Source organism: Pseudophryne corroboree, chromosome 6 (assembly GCF_028390025.1).
Source record: "Pseudophryne corroboree isolate aPseCor3 chromosome 6, aPseCor3.hap2, whole genome shotgun sequence".
Lineage (NCBI taxonomy): Eukaryota > Metazoa > Chordata > Amphibia > Anura > Myobatrachidae > Pseudophryne > Pseudophryne corroboree.
Window position 1 is genome coordinate 809,157,624 of NC_086449.1, and position 26,380 is coordinate 809,184,003.

General features: G+C 47.9%; 1 protein-coding gene across 1 annotated transcript in view; it reads left to right on the forward strand.

Moving 5' to 3' along the window:
• Positions 1-26,380, forward strand: part of LOC134933648 (solute carrier family 23 member 1-like) — a 90,655-nt gene that overhangs the window by 57,058 nt on the left and 7,217 nt on the right. Inside the window, exons 2-5 of the mRNA XM_063929017.1 lie at positions 15,334-15,495; positions 17,335-17,492; positions 20,032-20,191; positions 26,154-26,335. Coding sequence (XP_063785087.1) covers positions 15,334-15,495; positions 17,335-17,492; positions 20,032-20,191; positions 26,154-26,335 — 662 coding nt within the window. The remainder of the gene's footprint in view (positions 1-15,333; positions 15,496-17,334; positions 17,493-20,031; positions 20,192-26,153; positions 26,336-26,380) is intronic.

Genomic DNA, 26,380 nt, shown 5'->3' on the forward strand with positions numbered 1-26,380 from the left:
GCCAGTTTCCGCCCAGAAACACCCACTTCCTGTCAATCACACTACGATCACCAGAACAAAGAAAAAACCTTGTAATGCCGTGAGTAAAATACTTAACTTAATAGCAAATTTACTTGGCGCAGTCGCACTGCGGACATTGCGCATTAGCGACTAATCGCTCCCTTGCGGAAAAAAAATAACGAGCGATCAACTCGGAATGACCACCTATGTTCAGACACCCCCAATATTTTGGCTTCCCGCAGGTATCTCTTTGCGGATCATTTCTGAGTCGTATTGTGGATGCAGTGTCGGCGCCTCTAATCTTGTAAATAAAAGTTGCTCCCATGCACGGGAGAATCAACATTGCCATTTAGTAAATATTAGACTTACTGGGGGAGATTTATCAAATCTTGGAGGGAGAAAAATTAGATTTATCAAAACTTGAAAAGAGATGAAGTACCAACCAACCAGCTCCTAACTGCCATGTTACACGCTGTGTTTGAAGAATAACAGGAGCTAATTGGTTGGTACTTTATCTCTCTCCAAGGTTTTAAACATCTCCCACAAAGTTCCAACCAATCGGCTCCTAATTTTTCAAACCCAGCCTGTAACATGACAGTTACATGCTGATTGGTTGGTACTGTTTTAGTAACCCATTCCCTAGGTGTGCCTACCCATGCTGGGTCCTAAGTGAGAGAGATATACATGTAAAGCTATGCATAGATTTACATATATATGTGTTACTATTCATATCTCGGCCCGGCAATGGGAGGAGAAAAGGAGGGGTAGGCCAGCAGCAGATAACATGGCATTGAAGCTGATGGAACCAGCCGCAGTTGGCTGAGGTGGACAGTTAGGCCGGGTTCACATTTGTAATTTCCAGGCAAACCGGAACGACCTATCGTGTGTGTATGTCCGATTGCACGCCGCCATGGATCATTCACCATATCTTCTGGTTGGCCATGCTGCACAGCCAATCAGAAAATATCATGGGGTATATTTACTAAAGTGATGATTTTGTCCGATATTGATTTTTTTTCTAAGTGTGAAGACGGGAATTTACTAAGCACAAATCTCAGTGAGATCCGTGCATGCTTATCTGTGGGAAAGGGTATTTTTTCCGTAAAAATGTAAAAAAAAAAAATTGCGTGGGGTCCTCCCTCCTATGTATAACCAGCCTCGGGCTCTTTGAGCCGGTCCTGGTTGTAAAAATACAGGGGAAAAATTGCGTAGTGTCCCCCCATAGTTAAACAACCAGCACCGGGCTCTGCGACCGGTCCTGGTTGAAAAAATACGGGGAACAAAAGATGTAGGGATCCCCCGTATTTTTCAAACCAGCACCGGGCTCCACTAGCCAGGGAGATAATGCCACAGCCGGAGGACACTTTTATATAGGTCCCTGCGGCCGTGGCATTACCCCCCCAACTAGTCACCACTGGCCAGGGTACCCTGGAGGAGTGGGGACCCCTTAAAGCAAGGGGTCTCCCCCTCCAGCCACCCAAGGGCCAGGGGTGAAGCCCGAGGCGGTACCCCCCCATCCGTGGGCGGTGGATGGGAGGCTGATAGCCTTTGTGTAAAAATAAGATTTTAAACCTACCGGTAAATCTATTTCTCCTAGTCCGTAGAGAATGCTGGGGACTCCGTAAGGACCATGGGGTATAGACGGGCTCGGCAGGAGATAGGGCACCTAAAAAAAACTTTGACTATGGGTGTGCACTGGCTCCTCCCTCTATGCCCCTCCTCCAGACCTCAGAGAACTGTGCCCAGAGGAGATGGACAATACAAGGCAGGATTTAGAAATCCAAGGGCAAGATTCATACCAGCGCACACCAAGCATACCACGTAACCTGGATCATACAAAACCAGTTAACCGTATGAACAATAACAGCAACAGTCCAAGACCGATGTCAACTGTAACATAACCCTTATTTAAGCAACAACTATATACAAGTCTTGCAGAGTTTTCGCACTGGGACGGGCGCCCAGCATCCTCTACGGACTAGGAGAAATAGATTTACCGGTAGGTTTAAAATCTTATTTTCTCTTACGTCCTAGAGGATGCTGGGACTCCGTAAGGACCATGGGGTTTATACCAAAGCATCCAATCGGGCGGGAGAGTGCGTATGACTCTGCAGCACCGACTGAGCAAACGCTAGGTCCTCATCAGCCAGGGTATCAAACTTGTAGAATTTAGCAAAAGTGTTTGACCCCGACCAAGTCGCCGCTCGGCAAAGTTGTAATGCCGAGACGCCTCGGGCAGCCGCCCAAGAAGAGCCCACCTTCCTAGTGGAATGGGCCTTAACCGAATTTGGTACCGGCAATCCAGCCGTAGAATGAGCCTGCTGAATCGTATTACAGATCCAGCAAGCAATAGTCTGCTTCGAAGCAGGTGCGCCAATCTTATTGGCAGCATACAGTACAAACAGAGCCTCTGTTTTCCTAATTCTAGCCGTTCTGGCTACATAAATCTTTAAGGCCCTGACTACGTCCAGGGATCTGGAATCCTCCAGGTCACTTGTAGCCACAGGCACCACAATAGGTTGATTCACATGGAATGAAGAAACCACATTAGGCAAAAATTGCGGACGTGTCCTCAATTCAGCTCGATCCACATGAAAAATCAAGTAGGGGCTTTTGTGTGACAAAGCCGCCAATTCTGACACTCGCCTTGCTGATGCCAAGGCCAACAACATGACCACCTTCCAAGTAAAAAATTTAAACTCAACCTTGTTAAGCGGTTCAAACCAGTGTGATTTTAGGAACTGCAACACCACGTTGAGGTGCCACTGGAGGCACAAAAGGAGGCTGGATGTGCAGCACTCCCTTTACAAACGTCTGGACTTCTGGAAGAGAAGCCAACTCCTTCTGAAAGAAAATCGAGAGGGCCGAAATCTGTACCTTAACAGAGCCTAATTTCAGGCCCATATCCACTCCTGTCTGTAGGAAGTGGAGAAAACGACCCAGATGAAAATCTTCCGTAGGTGCATTCTTGGTTTCACACCAAGACACATACTTTCGCCAGATACGGTGATAATGCTTAACCATCCCCTCCTTCCTAGCCTTTATTAAAGTAGGGATGACCTCTTCCGGAATCTCCTTTTTCGCTAGGATTTGGCGTTCAACCGCCATGCCGTCAAACATAACCGCGGTAAGTCTTGAAATACACAGGGCCCCTGTTGCAACAGGTCTTCCCTCAGAGGAAGAGGTCAGGGATCTCCTGTGAGCATCTCTTGTAGATCTGAGTACCAGGCCCTTCGAGGCCAGTCTGGGACAACGAGTATCGTCTGTACTCTTCTTTGCCTTATGATCCTCAACACTTTTGTGATGAGAGGAAGAGGAGGAAACACGTAGACCGATTTGAACACCCACGGTGTTATTAGAGCGTCTACAGGCACTGCCTGAGGGTCCCGAGACCTGGCACAATACCTCCGAAGTTTTTTGTTGAGGCGTGACGCCATCATGTCTATTTGAGGAGTTCCCCAAAGGCGTGTTATGTCTGCAAAGACTTCTTGATGAAGTCCCCACTCTCCTGGATGGAGATCGTGTCTGCTGAGGAAGTCTGCTTCCCAGTTGTCCACTCCCGGATTGAAGACAGCCGACAGAGCGCTTACATGATTTTCCGCCCAGCGAAGAATCCTGGTGGCTTCCGCCATCACGACTCTGCTTCTTGTCCCGCCTTGGCGGTTCACATGAGCCACTGCTGTGACATTGTCTGATTGAATCAGAACCGGTAGGTTTCGAATAAGACTCTCCACTTGTCGAAGGCCGTTGTAAATGGCCCTGAGTTCCAACACATTGATGTGTAGAAAGGACTCCTGGTCTGACCAAAGTCCCTGAAATTTTTTTCCTTGTGTGACCGCTCCCCATCCTCGGAGGCTCGCGTCCGTGGTAACCAGGATCCAATCCTGAATTCCGAACCTGCGACCCTCCAGCAGGTTAGCACTTTGCAACCACCACAGGAGAGACACTCTGGCTCCTGGGGACAGAGTTATTTTCCGATGTAAGTGCAGATGGGACCCGGACCACTTGTCCAGAAGGTCCCATTGAAAAGTCCTTGCATGGAACCTTCCGAAGGGAATGGCCTCTTAGGCCGCCACCATTTTTCCTAGAACTCGAGTGCATTGGTGAACTGACACCCTTTTCGGTTTTAGCAGGTCTCTGACCATGTTCTGGATGTCCTGGGCTTTCTCTTTTGGGAGGAAGACCTTCATTTGTTCCGTATCCAGTATCATACCTAGGAACGGTAGTCGAGTTGTCGGAATCAACTGTGACTTCGGAAGATTTAGAATCCAACCGTGTTGCTGGAGCACTCTCGGAGAGAGAGCCACACTGCTCAGCAATTTCTCTCTTGATCTCGCTTTTATCAAGAGATCGTCCAAGTATGGGATAATTGTGACTCCATGCTTGCGCAGGACCACCATCATTTCCGCCATTATCTTGGTGAAAATCTTCGGGGCCGTGGAAAGTCCAAACGGCAACGTCTGAAATTGGTAATGACAATCCTGTACAGCGAATCTCAGGTATTCCTGATGGGGGGCATATATGGGGACATGAAGGTACGCATCCTTTATGTCCAGAGACACCATAAACTCCCCCTCCTCCATGTTGGCTATTATCGCTCTGAGTGATTCCATTTTGAATCTTTTTATGTACAGGTTTAGGGATTTCAGATTCAAAATAGGTCTGACCGAACCGTCCGGTTTCGGGACCACAAATAGGGTTGAGTAGTAACCTCTTCCCTGCTGGTGCAGGGGAACCTTGATTATCACTTGCTGTATACACAGCGTTTGAATTGCAGCTAACACTACATCCCTTTCCGATGTGGATGCTGGTAGGGCCGATTTGAAAAATCGGCGCGGGGGCACCTCCTCGAATTCCAGTTTGTAACCCTGGGAAACTATTTCCAACACCCAGGGATTCAGGTCTGATCTGACCCAGGCCTGACTGAAAAGTCGAAGACGTGCCCCCACCGGTGCGGACTCTCTCAGGGGAGCCCCAGCGTCATGCTGTGGGTTTTGGAGCAGCCGGGAAGGACTTTTGTTCCTGGGCACCTGCCGAAGCAGGTGCTCTTTTGCCTCTGTCCTTACCTCTGGCAAGGAAAGAGGATCCCCGACCTCTTCTGGACTTGTGCGACCAAAAGGACTGCATCTGATAGGGTGGTACTTTCTTTTGCTGTTGGGGAATATATGGTAAAAAATTTGATTTACCTGCTGTAGCTGTGGAAACCAGGTTCGTCAGCCCATCCCCAAACAATACATCACCCTTATAGGGTAGTACTTCCATATGTTTTTTGGAATCCGCATCACCCGTCCATTGGCGAGTCCATAAGGATCTTCTCGCCGAGATAGACATGGCATTGGCCCTAGAAGCTAGCAATCCAATGTCCCTTTGAGCATCCCTCATAAATAAGATTGCGTCTTTTATATGGGCTAGAGTTAAGAATATAGTATCCTTATCCATATTTTCAAAGTGATCTGTCAGCTCATCTGTCCAAGCTGCAATTGCTACACACCCATGCCGACGCAATTGTCGGTCTTAGCACAGCACCCGTATGAGAATAAATACACTTTAAGGTAGTTTCTTGCCTGCGATCTGCAGGGTCCTTAAGGGCCGCTGTGTCAGGAGACGGTAGCGCCACTTTCTTGGACAAGCGCGTCAGGGCCTTGTCCACAGTGGGGGGTGATTCCCAAATCTCCCTGTCCTGTTTAGGGAAGGGGTATGCCATATAAATTCTTTTGGGGATCTGCGGTCTCTTTTCCGGAGTCTCCCAAGCTTTTCCAAAGAAATCATTTAATTCATGAGATGTGGGAAAGTTAATAATCTGTTTCTTTCCCTTAAACATGTGTACCCTTGTGTCGGGGGCCGAGGGTTCATCCTCAATATGCAACACATCCCTTATTGCCACAATCATACACTGAATGGTTTTAGTCGCCCTAGGGTGCAATTTTACTTCGTCATAGTCGACACTGGAATCAGAATCCGTGTCGGTAGTAGTGTCTTGTGTTAAGGGACGCTTTTGAGACCCCGACGGGCCCTGTGAGTCGGTCCAATCCGAGGATTGACCCCCTGGTGTCCCCCCTAATTCAGCCTTATCAAGCCTTTTATGTAAAGATGCCACACTTGCATTCAACATATGCCACATGTCCATCCAATCCTGAGTCGGCACAACCGACGGGGACACACCACTCATTTGCTCCACCTCCTCCTTGGAGAAGCCTTCCGCCTCAGACATGTCGACACACACGTACCGACACCCCACACACACAGGGATTAACCTATAAGGGGACAAAACCCCAACCAGGCCCTTAGGAGAGACAGAGAGAGAGTATGCCAGTACACACCCAGCACTTAAAAACACTGGAATATATATGACCAGATAGCGCTTTTTATATATATATTAGAGATGAGCGCCTGAAATTTTTCGGGTTTTGGTTTTGGGTTCGGTTCCGCGGCCGTGTTTTGGGTTCGAACGCGTTTTGGCAAAACCTCACCGATTTTTTTTTTTTGTCGGATTCGGGTGTGTTTTGGATTCGGGTGTTTTTTTCAAAAAACACTAAAAAACAGCTTAAATCATAGAATTTGGGGGTCATTTTGATCCCAAAGTATTATTAACCTCAAAAACCATACTTTACACTCATTTTCAGTCTATTCTGAATACCTCACACCTCACAATATTATTTTTAGTCCTAAAATTTGCACCGAGGTCGCTGTGTGAGTAAGATAAGCGACCCTAGTGGCCGACACAAACACCGGGCCCATCTAGGAGTGGCACTGCAGTGTCACGCAGGATGTCCCTTCCAAAAAACCCTCCCCAAACAGCACATGACGCAAAGAAAAAAAGAGGCGCAATGAGGTAGCTGTGTGAGTAAGATTAGCGACCCTAGTGGCCGACACAAACACCGGGCCCATCTAGGAGTGGCACTGCAGTGTCACGCAGGATGTCCCTTCCAAAAAACCCTCCCCAAACAGCACATGACGCAAAGAAAAAAAGAGGCGCAATGAGGTAGCTGACTGTGTGAGTAAGATTAGCGACCCTAGTGGCCGACACAAACACCGGGCCCATTTAGGAGTGGCACTGCAGTGTCACGCAGGATGTCCCTTCCAAAAAACCCTCCCCAATCAGCACATGATGCAAAGAAAAAGAAAAGAAAAAAGAGGTGCAAGATGGAATTGTCCTTGGGCCCTCCCACCCACCCTTATGTTGTATAAACAAAACAGGACATGCACACTTTAACCAACCCATCATTTCAGTGACAGGGTCTGCCACACGACTGTGACTGATATGACGGGTTGGTTTGGACCCCCCCCAAAAAAGAAGCAATTAATCTCTCCTTGCACAAACTGGCTCTACAGAGGCAAGATGTCCACCTCATCATCACCCTCCGATATATCACCGTGTACATCCCCCTCCTCACAGATTATCAATTCGTCCCCACTGGAATCCACCATCTCAGCTCCCTGTGTACTTTGTGGAGGCAATTGCTGCTGGTCAATGTCTCCGCGGAGGAATTGATTATAATTCATTTTAATGAACATCATCTTCTCCACATTTTCTGGATGTAACCTCGTACGCCGATTGCTGACAAGGTGAGCGGCGGCACTAAACACTCTTTCGGAGTACACACTTGTGGGAGGGCAACTTAGGTAGAATAAAGCCAGTTTGTGCAAGGGCCTCCAAATTGCCTCTTTTTCCTGCCAGTATAAGTACGGACTGTGTGACGTGCCTACTTGGATGCGGTCACTCATATAATCCTCCACCATTCTATCAATGTTGAGAGAATCATATGCAGTGACAGTAGACGACATGTCCGTAATCGTTGTCAGGTCCTTCAGTCCGGACCAGATGTCAGCATCAGCAGTCGCTCCAGACTGCCCTGCATCACCGCCAGCGGGTGGGCTCGGAATTCTGAGCCTTTTCCTCGCACCCCCAGTTGCGGGAGAATGTGAAGGAGGAGATGTTGACAGGTCGCGTTCCGCTTGACTTGACAATTTTGTCACCAGCAGGTCTTTCAACCCCAGCAGACTTGTGTCTGCCGGAAAGAGAGATCCAAGGTAGGCTTTAAATCTAGGATCGAGCACGGTGGCCAAAATGTAGTGCTCTGATTTCAACAGATTGACCACCCGTGAATCCTTGTTAATCGAATTAAGGGCTCCATCCACAAGTCCCACATGCCTAGCGGAATCGCTCCGTGTTAGCTCCTCCTTCAATGTCTCCAGCTTCTTCTGCAAAAGCCTGATGAGGGGAATGACCTGACTCAGGCTGGCAGTGTCTGAACTGACTTCACGTGTGGCAAGTTCAAAGGGCATCAGAACCTTGCACAACGTTGAAATCATTCTCCACTGCGCTTGAGACAGGTGCATTCCACCTACTATATCGTGCTCAATTGTATAGGCTTGAATGGCCTTTTGCTGCTCCTCCAACCTCTGAAGCATATAGAGGGTTGAATTCCACCTCGTTACCACTTCTTGCTTCAGATGATGGCAGGGCAGGTTCAGTAGTTTTTGGTGGTGCTCCAGTCTTCTGTACGTGGTGCCTGTACGCCGAAAGTGTCCCGCAATTCTTCTGGCCACCGACAGCATCTCTTGCACGCCCCTGTCGTTTTTTTAAAAATTCTGCACCACCAAATTCAAGGTATGTGCAAAACATGGGACGTGCTGGAATTTGCCCATATTTAATGCACACACAATATTGCTGGCGTTGTCCGATGCCACAAATCCACAGGAGAGTCCAATTGGGGTAAGCCATTCCGCGATGATCTTCCTCAGTTGCCGTAAGAGGTTTTCAGCTGTGTGCGTATTCTGGAAAGCGGTGATACAAAGCGTAGCCTGCCTAGGAAAGAGTTGGCGTTTGCGAGATGCTGCTACTGGTGCCGCCGCTGCTGTTCTTGCGGCGGGAGTCCATACATCTACCCAGTGGGCTGTCACAGTCATATAGTCCTGACCCTGCCCTGCTCCACTTGTCCACATGTCCGTGGTTAAGTGGACATTGGGTACAACTGCATTTTTTAGGACACTGGTGAGTCTTTTTCTGACGTCCGTGTACATTCTCGGTATCGCCTGCCTAGAGAAGTGGAACCTAGATGGTATTTGGTAACGGGGGCACACTGCCTCAATAAATTGTCTAGTTCCCTGTGAACTAACGGCGGATACCGGACGCACGTCTAACACCAACATAGTTGTCAAGGCCTCAGTTATCCGCTTTGCAGCAGGATGACTGCTGTGATATTTCATCTTCCTCGCAAAGGACTGTTGAACAGTCAATTGCTTACTGGAAGTAGTACAAGTGGGCTTACGACTTCCCCTCTGGGATGACCATCGACTCCCAGCAGCAACAACAGCAGCGCCAGCAGCAGTAGGCGTTACACGCAAGGATGCATCGGAGGAATCCCAGGCAGGAGAGGAATCGTCAGAATTGCCAGTGACATGGCCTGCAGGACTATTGGCATTCCTGGGGAAGGAGGAAATTGACACTGAGGGAGTTGGTGGGGTGGTTTGCGTGAGCTTGGTTACAAGAGGAAGGGATTTACTGGTCAGTGGACTGCTTCCGCTGTCGCCCAAAGTTTTTGAACTTGTCACTGACTTATTATGAATGCGCTGCAGGTGACGTATAAGGGAGGATGTTCCGAGGTGGTTAACGTCCTTACCCCTACTTATTACAGCTTGACAAAGGGAACACACGGCTTGACACCTGTTGTCCGCATTTCTGTTGAAATACCTCCACACCGAAGAGCTGATTTTTTTGGTATTTTCACCTGGCATGTCAACGGCCATATTCCTCCCACGGACAACAGGTGTCTCCCCGGGTGCCTGACTTAAACAAACCACCTCACCATCAGAATCCTCCTGGTCAATTTCCTCCCCAGCGCCAGCAACACCCATATCCTCCTCATCCTGGTGTACTTCAACACTGACATCTTCAATCTGACTATCAGGAACTGGACTGCGGGTGCTCCTTCCAGCACTTGCAGGGGGCGTGCAAATGGTGGAAGGCGCATGCTCTTCACGTCCAGTGTTGGGAAGGTCAGGCATCGCAACCGACACAATTGGACTCTCCTTGTGGATTTGGGATTTCGAAGAATGCACAGTTCTTTGCTGTGCTGCTTTTGCCAGCTTGAGTCTTTTCATTTTTCTAGCGAGAGGCTGAGTGCTTCCATCCTCATGTGAAGCTGAACCACTAGCCATGAACATAGGCCAGGGCCTCAGCCGTTCCTTGCCACTCCGTGTCGTAAATGGCATATTGGCAAGTTTACGCTTCTCCTCCGACAATTTTATTTTAGGTTTTGGAGTCCTTTTTTTTTCTGATATTTGGTGTTTTGGATTTGACATGCTCTGTACTATGACATTGGGCATCGGCCTTGGCAGACGACGTTGCTGGCATTTCATCGTCTCGGCCATGACTAGTGGCAGCAGCTTCAGCACGAGGTGGAAGTGGATCTTGATCTTTCCCTAATTTTGGAACCTCAACATTTTTGTTCTCCATATTTTAATAGGCACAACTAAAAGGCACCTCAGGTAAACAATGGAGATGGATACTAGTATACAATTATGGACTGCCTGCCGAGTGCAGACACAGAGGTAGCCACAGCCGTGAACTACCGTACTGTGTCTGCTGCGACTGGATGATAAATGATATAAAAAATATATATATATCACTACTGCAGCCGGACAGGTATATATTATATATTATATAATGACGGACCTGCTGGACACTGTCTGTCAGCAGAATGAGTTTTATTTTTATAGAATAAAAAAAACAACAACACACAAGTGAAGTCACACGACGAGTGTTTAACTTTTTCAGGCAATCACAATATAAGTATACTACTAACTATACTGGTGGTCAGTGTGGTCAGGTCACTGGTCAGTCACACTGGCAGTGGCACTCCTGCAGCAAAAGTGTGCACTGTTTAATTTTAATATAATATTATGTACTCCTGGCTCCTGCTATAACCTATAACTGGCACTGCAGTGCTCCCCAGTCTCCCCCACAATTATAAGCTGTGTGAGCTGAGCAGTCAGACAGATATATAATATATATAGATGATGCAGCACACTGGGCTGAGCCTGAGCAGTGCACACAGATATGGTATGTGACTGAGTCACTGTGTGTATCGCTTTTTTCAGGCAGAGAACGGATATATTAAATAAACTGCACTGTCTGGTGGTCACTCACTAGTAAACTCTCTGCACTCTCTACACTTCTACAGTACTCCTCCTAGTCCTAAGATCCAGTAAATCTCTCTCTCTTATAATCTAAATGGAGAGGACGCCAGCCACGTCCTCTCCCTATCAATCTCAATGCACGTGTGAAAATGGCGGCGACGCGCGGCTCCTTATATAGAATCCGACAGCGTCATGATGACGTTCGGGCGCGCTCGGGTTAACCGAGCAAGGCGGGAGGATCCGAGTCTGCTCGGACCCGTGAAAAAAACCATGAAGTTCTGGCGGGTTCGGATTCAGAGAAACCGAACCCGCTCATCTCTATATATATATATATATATATATATATATATATATAATGAAAAAGACAGGCACTCCACTTTCCCAGACTCAACTGCCGCAGGTGCTCAGCTCCAGAAATGACGTAGAGAACAAGGTGAGAGGCACTCCGCGGTCTTGTATAAATAAACAAGCAGATACCACAAGTGGCAAAGCGACGTTTCGGATTTTACTCCTTTTTCAAGCAACAAAAAGGAGTAAAATCCGAAACGTCGCTTTGCCACTTGTGGTATCTGCTTGTTTATTTATACAAGACCGCGGAGTGCCTCTCACCTTGTTCTCTCTCTCTCTCTCTCTCTCTCTCTATCTATCTATCTATATATATATATATATATATATATAATAGAAGCTGTGTAGTACGGCACTCAGACGCTGGTAGATGAATTAAGTTCAAGCCCTGGACAGCTATCCAGGGCTTGAACTTAATTCATCTACCAGCGTCTGAGTGCCGTACTACACAGCTTCTATTTACATCCCCCTGCATGCGGAGGAACAGTAAGGGCACCGGACCAAACAACCAGCCATACCAGTGAGTACCAGATCACTACATAGAATATATATATATATCCTTAATTCCCACTCACTGCGTCGCCAAAGTGCCCCCCTCCTCTTTTTTCCAGCCTGTGAAGTTCAGCAGGGGAGAGATCAGGGAGCCAGCGTATCTTTCATGCAGTTTCTGTGGAGAAAATGGCGCTGGTTAGTGCTGAGGATCAAGCCCCGCCCACCCGACGGCGGGCTTCGGTCCCAGTAATTCTATATAAAAAATGGTGGGGGATTTTAGGATTTACTGTCCCACAGCCTAATCCTGCTTTTATATTGCCAAAAAATAAGGAAACTTGCTACCCAGGGCGCCCCCCCCCCCCCCCCCCCGCACCCTTCACCCTTCTGTGTGTGTGTGTACTGGGAGCAATGGCGCGCAGCATACCGCTGCGCGCTTACCTCATGAAGTTCTGATGTCTTCTGCCGCCTGATGTCTTCTTTGCCTTCTCATACTCACCTGGCTTCTATCTTCGGCACCTGTGAGGAGGACCGAACCCCAGGTGAGACCTGTGTTCCGACTCCCTCTGGAGCTAATGGTGTCCAGTAGCCTTAGAAGCAGTGCCCAACAAGCCAGCTCTGCTTCTCTCTCCTCAGTCCCACGATGCAGGGAGCCTGTTGCCAACAGGACTCCCTGAAAGTAAAAAACCTAACAAATTCTTCAAAACAGAAAGCTCTGGAGAGCTCTCTGCATTGTACCCTTTCTCCTCTGGGCACAGAATCTAACTGAGGTCTGGAGGAGGGGCACAGAGGGAGGAGCCAGTGCACACCCATAGTCAAAGTTCTTTTTAGGTGCCCTATCCCCTGCGGAGCCCGTCTATACCCCATGGTCCTTACGGAGTCCCTAGCATCCTCTAGGACGTAAGAGAAAAATATAATATTTTTTTGTAGGAGAACTACAAGTCCCAGCAAGCCACCCCCGCAAGCTGGTACTTGGAGAACCACAAGTACCAGCATGTGGGCAAAGAACGGGCCCGCTGGTACCTGTAGTTCTACTACAAAAAAATACCCAAATAAAACACAACACACACACCGTGACAGTACAACTTTATTTTACATACATGCACACTTACACACACATACTTACCTCTAATCCAACGGAGCCCCTCGGTCCCCTTGTCCCGTAGAATCCACGGTGGACCTGTGAAAAGATGCCCAAAATACTCACCTATTATCCGGTGAAGTTTGGTCCTCTTCAGTCCATGTAGCAATACAGGGGGTTAAAAAAAACAAAAACAGACAAAACCCGAACCCACGCACTAAAGGGGTTCCATGTTATACACATGAAATCCCTTTTCCCGACTGCCAGGACCCCCCGTGACTACTGTCACTGAAGGTCCCGCCAGCCAATCAGGGAGCGCCATGTCATGGCGCTATCCTGATTGGCTGTGTGCTCCTTGCCTGTCAATCGGGCTCAGTGCAGCGGCTAGAATGGAGGATCGCGGTCCTCCATTATAGCCTATGATGGGAACTTTGCTGTCTGCGGTTAACCACAAAGTTAATTGGGGTCACTTGTGGGTATTTTTTACACAAAGGCTATCAGCCTCCCATCCACCGCCCACGGATGGGGTGGACCGCCTCGGGCTTCACCCCTGGCCCTTGGGTGGCTGGAGGGGGGACCCCTTGATTTAAGGGGTCCCCACTCCTCCAGGGTACCCCGGCCAGAGGTGACTAGTTGGGGGGGGGGTAATGCCACGGCCGCAGGGACCTATATAAAAGTGTCCCCCGGCTGTGGCATTATCTCTCTGGCTAGTGGAGCCCGGTGCTGGTTTGAAAAATACGGGGGACCCCTACATCTTTTGTCCCCCGTATTTTTTGAACTAGGACCAGACGCAGAGCCCGGTGCTGGTTGTTTAAATATGGGGGGACCCTACGCAATTTTTCCCCTGTATTTTTGCATCCAGGACCGGCTCAAAGAGCCCGAGGCTGGTTATACATAGGAGGGGGGACCCCACGCAATTATTTTTTTTACTTTTTTAACTGTTTAAACACCTCATCAAGTAAACAAAAAAGCCCTGCACGGATCTCACTGATCCAGCCGGGCTTCAATGTGTTATGTCCGGCAGTGTTTTACTAATCACTCCCGTAAAACACTGCCCGACAATACGATTCACATGGACATCGGAAAATATGAACATAGAAAACTCAGCAGCTTAGTAAATTTGCGTACATGAATTCAAAAAGTTGCAGTAAAATACGACCGATAAAAATCGAGATTAATCTCCCATGAAATCGGCACAAACATGATGTTTAGTAAATATACCCCCATGTATGAGGTGGTGCATCATTCCATTGTTTATTGCACCATGTGTATGCTTAAAGCCAGAAGGTTCGGGATGAAGGAAATTCCTCCTGACCATTGGCATGACTGCCAGTCGTTTAATTGTGTACCCGGCAAATAATGAGTTTCAGATGCTATAAATGGCTGCTCTCCCGGACCATTGGGTCAAGTTGGCGAATGCCGGGTTCCCGGCGGTCAGTATCCCGATGCCGGAAACCCGACACCTGGTGAAATACTGGCGGTCGGGATTCTGACTGCCGCCCAGAATCCCCACTCAGGTGGTGGTCCACGCCACCACCCGAAGCGGAGTATAACCCTGTGGCAACCGGAGGTTGCCACCGGGCCCGAAGCATGGTGTGCGCAGCGAACCCACAAGGGGAAGCACTGCGCTCGCCGCCAGTATTCTTGCTGTGGGGATCCTGACGTCAGTCTCCTGACCGTTGGGTTATCTTACTGAATCCATTGTAACTTGTTCACGTGCTATATATTGATACTTATGAAACTGTTATGGATGTGCTAGTTTCAGTTTCTGAAGGGTTTCGGTGTTTGCAGTGTATTGAACGTTGCGCGCAACTAATCAGCTTTAGCCCAACAGCCTCCAGTTCCAGAGTAAAAATAAATCACATTGAGTGTGGTGGAAGTGTTGTTATGTCATGACTCATTTGTGCCACTGTATTTGAAGGAAACCTCCTCACCTCTCTGGTGAAACAAGAGGAACGGGTAACCCGAAATCACACCTGTCAGGGTATTGCACTGTATCGTTCTCGAGGCTATGATAAGTTCCCCCTGAATGATTATGGTAATGCTGAGCAGTGATGATGTCACACAGTGCCGCTGGTTCTGGCAAGTCTCAGAGGCTGGCCCTTCTCCTCCTAGGCTAGCACTGCAGTTGCCCCACTTGGCTGGTGGGGTATTTGGCCCCTTTTCGGAGTAAACATGGTCCAGAGACTGTAAGTGCAATGCTGGCACAAGGTACTTAAAAAGCAACAGGTTCCTGTCTAGCACCCGGAGCTCACTGACCTCTCTCACCTTGCTAGATACAAGATGCCAATCATTACGACACCAAGTCTTCAATCCATGCCAACGGCCCAGGACAGGAGGAGAAGAAAGGCCATCCCATTGCTAATGACCGGAACAAGCTGGCATACACGGTGACTGATGTGCCCCCTTGGTACCTGTGCATCTTTCTAGGCATCCAGGTAATTGGGGGATTTTGCTGAAGACAAACATATGCGGCGGGATGTAATGGAGTCCAAGATTGTAAGAGGTGTGGGTTGCGGGCCGATCTCCGATGTTTTGCAGAGGGACATGGTTTTGCCTTGTAAGTGATTGTCCCTTTAAAAAACGCCGAAAATAGTCCGGCAAACCTCACCTCCCGCCGATGGTAATAAAATCCAATAAAGGGCTTGATTCTGCCATACGTCCAAATGCGGATGCATCCCGCAACTATGAGCAGACTGCGCACGTGCCACGCCATGAATACGCACCTTCACGGAGGCTACAGGAGCGGTCAGTTTGCTCTGTGTGAAGCCGGATCTCTCCATCCGTAGAATGGGGGTGTTTCTGGGTGGCTACTTTGCGATCACACAAAAAAGACCCATCTCACAGGAGTGACAGACTTCTGGTTTGAGGGGTGTGTATGGAGAAGGGACGCCTGAGTCTGACGGATATTTTGCACCCAGTATGGGGTATTTTATTTATTACGTTATTTATATAGCGCACACATATTCCGCAGTGTTTTATAGAGAATGTTTGGCCATTCACATCAGTCCCTGCCCCAGTGGAGCTTACAATCTATATTCCCTATCACATGTACACACACTCAGTCCCTCTAGGGTTAATTTTGTTGGGATCCAATTAACCTACCAGTATATTTTTGGATTGTGGGAGGAAACCGGAGTACCCGGAGGAAACCCACGCAAGTAAGGGGAGAATATACAAACTCCACACAGTTGGGCCATGGCTGGGTAGATGTAAGCGCCTATACTAATAGTGATGGCTCTGGATGGGAAACAGTGGGTGGTGCACCCTGTAGGCATCCAGCTTTCCTGATACTCACATCGACATAAGGTAATATATTTGGTCTTCCATGGCCGGATGCACTTTCAGCTGCTTTGTGGGCGACTCAAGAATCAAGCTCAAAAATCCACACAATGGCCCTCATTCCGAGTTGATCGGTCGCAAGGCGAATTTAGCAGAGTTACACACGCTAAGCCGCCGCCTACTGGGAGTGTATCTTAGCATCTTAAAATTGCGACCGATGTATTCGCAATATTGCGCTCACAAACTACTTAGCAGTTTTAGAGTAGCTCCACACTTACTCTGCCTGTGCGATCAGTTCAGTGCTTGTCGTTCCTGGTTTGACGTCACAAACACACCCAGCGTTCGCCCAACCACTCCCCCGTTTCTTCGGCCACTCCTGCGTTTTTTCCGGAAACGGTAGCGTTTTCAGCCACACTCCCATAAAACGGCCTGTTTCCGCCCAGTAACACCCATTTCCTGTCAATCACATTACGATCGCCGGAGCGATGAAAAAGCCGTGAGTAAAAATACTATCTTCATAGCAAAGATACTTGGCGCAGTCGCAGTGCGAATATTGCGCATGCGCACTAAGCGGAATTTCACTGCGATGCGATGAAAAATACCGAGCGAACGACTCGGAATGAGGGCCAATGCTTCTTTGTATACATGGAAAGACTGAGTGTGTGTTACCATCTGGTCGGTAACGCAGTGGGTGTAAACAACAGGGTGGAAGGAGAAGCAGTCAGAATCCTGACCCTATTCTGAATGCCGACACTGCCATCCAGAATGGGTGCACCAACCCGGCGTCGGAATCCCAACAGCCGGGATGCCGAACAAAGACACACTGCGGTGCAAGAGAGGGCAGTGAGGGTTAGGATTAAGCACTGGAGAAGGGGGACTAAGAGGCCCTGTACTAGAGGCATTCAGCAGCTTCCAGATCTATAGAGGAATGCAGTATACTCTATTCTCTGTGATTATTACACCCCACTAATTTCTCCTCTCGCTTTATCCCACAGCATTACCTGACTGCACTGGGGGGGATTGTTGCCATTCCCTTGATCCTGTCTAAAGACCTCTGCCTAACTCACGACCCCCTGACGCAGAGTCACCTGATCAGCACTATTTTCTTTGTCTCTGGGATTTGTACCCTCCTGCAGGTCCTGTTTGGGGTCAGGTAATGTAAGACTTTACCTTACAATCACCCATTGCACTGAGGCCAGTTGTCACACTGAAACTTACCATGAAACGTTGTACTCTAAACTTGTATAAATGAGGTAGTGTGATGCATGATTACAGTGTCATAGGCAAGTTGACAAGCAACCAGGGTATATGTAAAAGAAAAGATTATTGTATCTGGATAGTAAGTGAAAACACACACACAATTAGTGTTCAAACAATACTCTTCTTTGCGGCTCATCATATCATATTCAGAGCATGCGTGAGCTTTTGGCAAAAGTGTTATCAAAATCACGTACACACTATAAGCTTTACTTGTATTAGTAGCAGGGGGCAGCATTGCCTAAATTATTACTAAGCAAATAACTGATTTCTAGACCTTTCTACTGTACTTAGCAAATATTAAAGAGCTTTTGCTCAGTGTCCGTGAGAAAGTGCTGGGAGCAGTGGCGCCTAGAGAGGGGGGGGGGGGGGGAGGGTACAAATTACCTGGGCCCAGGTCTGTTGGAGGGGCCCGGGTCCATGCCTCCTTTTGATTAGGCCATGCCCCCTGAAAAGTACCTGGGCCCAGCCAGGCTCTCTACTGCCCTGGCTGGGAGGCATGCCATGCTCCTGTGAGTGGGTGCTTCTCATATGCTAGACACCCCCCGCCCCCAAAGAGGTGTGGCCATGCCCCCAGCATGCTATGGTCATATCTCCTCCAGGGGGAGCAGGGGGGCAGAGCAGGTTGTTGTACCGGGGCCCAGGATTTCTCCCGGCAGCCCTGGCTGACAGTAACAATCCAACGATTCCATTGCTACATTTGTATATATCTTTTCACCTGCAAATAATACGCACATAGATATCTTGGGTGAGAATATGTGAGAATATGAACCAAAGGGCAAATTCCCATTTCTACATGTCAGCATACATTTGAACAAACAATTATTCAGAGTTTAACTCTATCATACCTCAGTATACACTGAGGGCCTTATTTATAATTGGGCTTTAACGCATTCCGCAGCTTCTTTTAGGCTGCATTTTTCCTTTAGTGCACATTCATGTGTTTTAATAGGTATATGCCAGACCTACTGTACGACTGTGGACCATATCCAGAATGGGCACACACACGTATGCAGTGGGCGTGCTGATTCTGCCACAGTACTGTTAGGGCGTGGTGTGGGTGTATAGTCATGAGTTGCAACTAAAATGATGAGGATGCACACTGATGATGATGATGATGACAGTGTCTCATCTCATTGGTCACAAACTTTTAAAACACACCCATTTATGCAAAAGCACTAAAACGGCTGACACAGGGTTCTAATGGCCTCTTAACACTACAGAGCACACTAGTCTTACACAAAAAAATGTGTCTTGCTTAGTTGGGGAAGCCTGCACATTTCCTATTCAGCTTCGCATTTCAGATGCTACAAGCCGCTTGGGTGCTTATTATTTGCACTATCCGGCAACTTTGTTTGCGTCTGGCTCTGAATAACGCCCTGAGGAACAAAGGCTTTGGTGACGTGATTCACTTCATGTCCCTTCCTACCTTGTAGGCCGGAAGCATCCAAGTTCATGATGTGGTAAAACCTCAGAAAATGATATTTTCAGAGGTTTGGCCCCTTACCGCATATGCACCGAGCGCCGGAATGTGATATATTCCGGAGCTTGGACTCGATGGGTAGCGCATGTGTCTAACGCATGTGCAGTAAGAGCCTTCGCAGATATCTCCATGCATACGGCATTAGTAAATGCTGATATGCATGCAATCGGGATGCATTGTAGCGTCATACATACTGAGGTGTATTCAATTGCTGTCAGAAGCTGCCGTCTTGTTGGAAAGATGGCAGCTTCCGAGAGATTTCGGTCGGAAGGGGTTCCGACCTATTCAATATAGGCTGGTTTTTCCCCCAACAAGTTGGGAATTCCCGACTTGTCGGAAAACACGTGGATCGGTTGAATAGCCACAGATCCACGTGCTTCTGTCTGAAATGGGGCCAAATCTGACAGGTTTTGGCCCCATTTCCGACACCCTCAATCCGACTTTTAAAAAAGTCAGATTGAGATGAGGAGACGGGGGAGCGGGGAGAGGGAGGGAGAGTGCTTACCGGCGGGGGCAGATGGAGCTGCGGAAGCTGGAAGACACGCCCCCTCTCTGACGCCCCCCCCAGGTAGCTCTCTCCCGGAAGCACTCCCCAGCCGGCACTGAATGCGGCTGTGTGGCCGTCTCCAGCAGCTCCCTGTAATCTCACACACGGGTAGCTGCTGACAGCAGCAGCACAAACGGGAGTGAATGGCCAAATCCGACAGGAATAGCCCTTGTCGGATCCATTCTGAAAAATGCATGTCGGAATGGATCCGACTTTAATTGAATACACCCCACTGCGTGGTAACTGGTATGCATCCCCTAGGAGAATTGCTGGCCATCTTAGTCCATAGCACAGAACTTTGTGATGTCTGTGAATCTCAGCCACCGACACTGTTGTTGCGCCAACAGCAGGAGGGTAAGTGGTGATATCAGTCCATATGATTCATCTCTGCTGTTTTATTTGCAGGTTGCCAATCTTGCAGGGCGGAACTTTTACCTTCCTCACGCCGACTCTAGCCATGTTATCCCTCCCAAAGTGGAGATGCCCAGAATGGACCCAAAATGCCACCCTAGTGAATGCCACGTCTCCGGAGTTTGTGGAAGTTTGGCAGTCGCGGATACGGGAGGTACAGTAATGTGTTACTTGACGCCAGTGGTAATATGTCATCTTTTATAGATGACAGTGTCAATAACATAACATTTTATTGTGTGTTTAACATCTATAACTCAGCTATGCAAATACTGTACATACCACTGTGTTTACTGGATCAATTTGAAAACATTCGACACTTATTCAGTGATTTAATCAGATGCTGTAAGACAGGTTAAAGGGCAAAGGTGCCAGGAAAAATGAACGTTGTTATTCCTATAATTGTTGCTTTGGGAGCATTAACCCTGCATGTGACGGTAATAAGAAAACTTGCAGCTTACTAAAATTATTATTTTACAGTATTTTTCTTTTTTTGCTTGTTCTTAAGAATCCAAATAAGCTTCCGAATCCTCCTACTTCTCACCGGAGTCCTGTAATCACGGGTAGCTCGCTGCGTAGCACAGCATGACTCCATTGCTAGAGCGGATTAGCTGCCGCAGACCTCTTGCTGTCTCATCCAGGGCAGCAAGGGTTGCTGGGACTTGTAGTTTCAAGTTGCTGCATAGGCACAGCAACCGCCAGACCTCTGGGGACATAATGTCCAGGAATTGGCTCACCTTCAGACTCCATTGAGATGGTCAGATTTCTGGACCGCACGAAGTAAGGTTCAGAACAGGCACTATGGATCACGGAGAGATTGATCATATCTTGGAGAGAGATAAAGTGAAGTGAGGTAACATGCCAACCAATCAGCTCCTAACTGTCATTTTACATGACGCACTAGAAAAATGACAGTTGCTGATTGGTTGGTACTTTATCTCTCTTCACTTTATATATCTCTCTCCAAAATTTGATAAATCTCCTCTATATCCTTGTTAAAGAGAACCAGACTTCACCCTGAAATATAGCACTGACGCTACAGAACAGACGTGTGTCTTTGCTAATAATTACTGCTGTTACATGTACACATAAATTGTTGACATACACCTAACTGCCATAAAACACAGACTCTGCCCTATAATAGACACTAACCTAAAACAATCCTGGAGATAACGCACCGGCCAGTCTGCTCCTGACTGCCATTTTACAGACTGTGTTTTGGAAAATGTCACGAGCTGATTGTACTTTATCTCTCTCCACTCTGTCACTCTCCAAGGCTTGATACATACGCTTCTCAAAGCCATAACCTCTCCTCTTTATAATTCCCGTTGGGCTGATTCCACATTATACTCCTATTCCGTTTGTGTCATGTACAGTCCAAATGAAACACAGTCTCTGAGCTAAAACATCCGATTGCTGTAACGTGATGTTGGGGGTCATTCTGACCCGTTCGCTCGCTGCTTTCTGTCGTAGCAGAGCGAACGGGTCCCTACTGCGCCGGCACCGTTGTGACGGCCGAAGACCGTAGCAGGGCTGCGATCGCCTCTGCCTGATTGACAGGCAGAGGCGATCGCTGGGCGGGAGGGGGCGGAACGGTCCGGCCAACGCAGGCGTAGCCGGACCGTGCGGGGGGCGGGCCGCAGCGGCTGCGTGACGTCACACGCAGCCGCTGCGGGCCGGGGAGCGATGAGTAGCTCCCACCCAGCACGCTAAAGCTGCGCTGGCTGGGAGCTACTCTTGAAGTGCAAAGGCATCACCACTGTGCGATGACTTTGCACTTCTGCGGGATGGGGGGGGGGGGGCGGCACTGCTAAATTTAGCACAGCTACGATCAACTTGGAATGACCCCCGTTGTGCATTCTATTAATTGTAGAGGAACATCTAATTACAAGCTGTGCCGGTCACATTATATTCATTTTGCAGAGAGCTGATGTTTTTTTTTTTTTATATCAAGTTTTCCTCTCAAAAAATATCTTTCTTTTGCTGCGTATATAAACGTGGAGCACGGTGAGGTGAGTGGGCAGCGCCGTCTCGTACCATTATAGTTTGTCTGAAAGGAAGTGATGGGGGTTTCTTTGCTTGTATATGTAAGAGCTCGCTGGTCAGTACGGTGGGGGAAATTTTAAATTAGGATCTGTAATATATAGGGGATACGGTCATTAGGTCGACCACGATTGGTCGTCATGGTCACTAGCTCGACGTGGAAAAAGGTCGACACACATTTTTCGAAACTTTTTTTTTTAACTTTTTCATACATTACGATCCACGTGGACCTACGATTGGGAATAGTAACCTGTGCCGAGCGCAGCGGTAGTGGTGCGAGCCACCTTGCCCGAACATCATACCCATATATAGAGGCCCATTTATCAACGAGTGATAAAACTTGTTTCGTAACATACATGGTGCTCCAGCGAGTCAGCTCCCAACTGTCATTTTTCAAACACGTGACAGCTAGGAGGTGATTGGCTGGAGCACCATTTATCATACGAAACAAGTTTTATCACTCACAACGAGTTTATCACTCGATAAATGAGCCCCGTAATATGAAGAAAACCACTTTGGCGCGGGTTTCCTCAGCAAACTTGCAGACCGTAGGGAGCGCTGTGGTACACAGCAGTTTACTGTGAGGTGACAGTATGTGATGCAGGTTCTGCTTGTAGAGATTAGGAGAATGACCAGCTAGAAAGCTCCGTCCAAGCGGCTCCCTCATGTGGCTGTTGTTGGAGAAGCAGCTTTACATGGGGGCCCCTTTACAGGAACCAGTATACAGTGACCCTTGTGGGGACCCAACAAGTAGTGGGAGAGAATGGGAGGGTGTGCCAAAGGTGGAGACTCTAGAGGAACTATTCCATGGGTATAAAGGACCAAGGGGCAGATGTATTAACCTGGAGAAGGCATAAGGAAGTGATAAACCAGTGATAAGTGCAAGGTGATAAAGGCACCAGCCAATCAGCTCCAATATGTAAATTAACAGTTAGGATCTGATTGGCTGGTGCCTTTATCACCTTGCACATATCACTGGTTTATCACTTCCTTATGCCTTCTCCAGGTTAATACATCTGCCCCCAGATTAGAACTTTGACAGGAAGGCCTATAGTGGGTGTGCCGGGATAAAGAGGGGCGAGCAGCAGTGAGGCCCAGGAAGATGAGTGTGGGTGAGTGGACCTTAGACTATGCTGATCACTTTGTGAGTGCGTTCTCAGTGGAATGTCGGGGGCGGAAGCTGGGTCATAGAGAGTGGAGCTTGGAGTGAGATTGGACTTTTGCAAGTGTAATTTAGCAACTGAAGATACAAAGACAATTGCACGCAATGCATGGAGACTTGGCAGGGCCGTTTCTGTTGAACAAGAAGAACAAAGACGTTTGATGGACAAGGTCGTTTCAGTATATAAATTAATGGGGAAATATTTTCCATCGTTGTTAGGTCATTTAGCTTTTGCGGTTGGGATTTTCTGCATATGCAGATCTGTTTATGCGACGACAGTCGGGGTGCCACCTAAGCCGCAGCTGGATTGGCATGATGCGGCCATTTGGGGGCAGGTATGGCCAGCATTCCAGAAAACCGTTCAGTGGCTTCGCTGGCCCAGGCAGTGTGAAATCTCCGGCCATACTGATTAACCTGAGGGTTACTTCAGACGCAGCAGTGGATCGGAGAAGTCGGCAGGAGGTGCCTATTTACACAAGACACATTGGCATATTATTGCGCAGCCAGTGCATAGAGTGAGTCGCAGCAGCTGTACAACAGCGTCCATCTCTAATTCAGGCCGTATGTGCAGAGATGCCCTGTCATTGTTGCTGTAGTTATTTAGAAAATTTCAGGAACAAGAAATTGCTTTTGCATTGCGATAATGTGTTGTCAATGCAATAAATGGCATGTCGGCATCTTCCAATAGATCATTGCGGAGGGCAGGGCCGGATTCAGGGAGAGGCAAGCGGGGCGGCCATCCATGGGTAATCCTTGGTGGACCTTACCTAGGTGCACCATGGTCATTACGGGACTCATTAATGAATGAGCTGATGCTTAGTAGTGGTCCCAGGTGATCATACAGCGCTTTTGGGAGCTGGCTCCTCAAGCAGAGCCAGGGTTCGTGACTTGTCCATTGCAGCTTTGGAATTTAGTACAGGAGCAATCCCATTTTTTTGCAATGTGGCCAGTGGAACTTTGCAGTCTTATGTGTCAGCATGGAATAACACTGTTATGTATCAGGCAGTTTCATACTGTTGTAATTGGCCCCTGATAAGAATCCAACTCACTGAGTTGCGGTGAAAGTTTACATTGCAGGGCATGCGCACACAGAGGGCCGGGGGAGAGTGGGGATTGCAATGATCCTACTGAGGTCAGGTTAGATATTATTAGTAACGTTTCGTAGCACAAGTCTGAGAAAGTAGATTGTTATAAGTAAGTAAGAAAAGGAAATCTTACTTTTTTTTTGTGCACTCTTAGTTATAATTTAAAACTAAGGGGGTAATTCAGATCTGATCGCTTCTGCGCGTTTTTGCTCAGCGGGCGATCAGTTCATGACAGCACATGCACCGCAATGCGCACGTGTGTCGGACATCAACAACGGGTATCGCCGGTCAGCGACGGGATGGTGCAAAAAATCCGTTCGCACAGGCGTTTGCAAGGTAATTGACAGAAGGAAGCCATTTGGGGGCGGCAACTGAGCGTTTAAAGGGAGTGTTTGGGAAAACGCAGAAGTGCCCAAGCGTTGCACCGGATAAGTATGTCCTGGGCTGCGCACACCGAATTTTAGCAGCTTAGCGTACACATAGCATTGCACACTTGCACAGCGAAAAATACACTCCCACTGTAGGCGGTGACTATCTGAACGCAGGACTGCAAAAAACGCAGCCCAGCGATCAGATCTGAATAACCTCCATAGTTAGATGGAAAGGGCCACGCTATACCAGTGGGAGATAGATCACACCCTCTAAAGTGTACAAGTAGAGGTGTTGTCTATAGCGACCAATCATATTTTACCTATCATTTATCCGGTACATTTTATAAAACGATAGAATCTGATTGGTTGCATCTTCCACCAATGTCTTACAGAGCTGAGTGTGGTCTTGCTCTGTTTATACTCTGATTGAGATATATAATAAATTTGTGAAGTGCTCCAACAGTGTTTGGGTTGGTCGGGCTGTACACACGTTGGCTGATGGTGAAATGTCTTGGCAATGTACAGAGGGATGTGGCCTTTGCTCCATGTATGTCGGAGGGTATATTTTGAATGGGTCTATTTAATTTAATGAAGGGCCTGTCCTGATCCTCCTCGTGTTCTGCTCTGGTGAGCTATACATCCATTATCTAAACTTAAAGAGCAAGCTGGGATAAATGATTTACCAGTGTATATATTAATGTACAGAACTGTGCACCGCAACAAGCCTAGTGGAACTTGAGAGAGAAAGAAAAACAAAAACCTAACAGCAATAATTTAATATTGACCCAATAAACTGGAAAATTAAAACGGACTACTACAATTGAAAAAAAAAAAGTGGTTTATTTAAAAAGCCTTGGATAGAGATAAAGTGGAGAGAGCAAAAGTACCAGCCAATCAGCTCCTAACTGCCATGTTACAGGCTGTGTTTGAAAAATGTCAGGAGCTGATTGGTGTTTTAGGTCTCTCCAAGGCTTAGTAAATAGGCTCCACAGTCTCCAGAACATTTTTCTTTGTTTTACTCCAGTGGAATTTACACTTCTATGAGCGATCCTATTAATCAGCCAGTGTATAATGGCAATGTATATAAAGTTTAATGATGTTTAAAAAAAAAAAAAAAAAATGTTCGGGGGATGGGGTGGTCCGGGCCTCACTGGCAGTTGGTGCGGCTCCCCTATTTGAATTTTGGACTGTGCTGCAGCTCCACCTCTGGCGCTGGCACCGGGAAGGGTGGGTGGGGAAACTACTTTATATTGTAGTGCATATTGGTAAATGAGGTCAGAAAACCTGCACATGGCGCGTTACGGCCTCAGTCATGCCGTAAGAGGCCATAACCAATACCTGCCTGGCCAGTATGGAAATTATGTTACTGAACACTGATGATGTCACCTTGCAAATAAGCTGATCTTCTCTATGGTTCTTTCTTACCCCTGACCTACATCTTTATTGTGTTATTTCCAGGTTCAAGGGGCCATTATGGTTGCGTCTTGCTTCCAAATCTTTGTTGGATTTTCTGGTTTGATTGGGTTCCTCATGAGGTTCATCGGCCCCTTGACGATCGCCCCCACTATCACCCTGATCGCTCTGCCACTCTTTCAGTCCGCTGGTGGAGATGCCGGGACCCACTGGGGAATATCTGCCATGTAAGTCCAGACAACATAACTGGGTAAAGCTGCTCGGAAACAGCA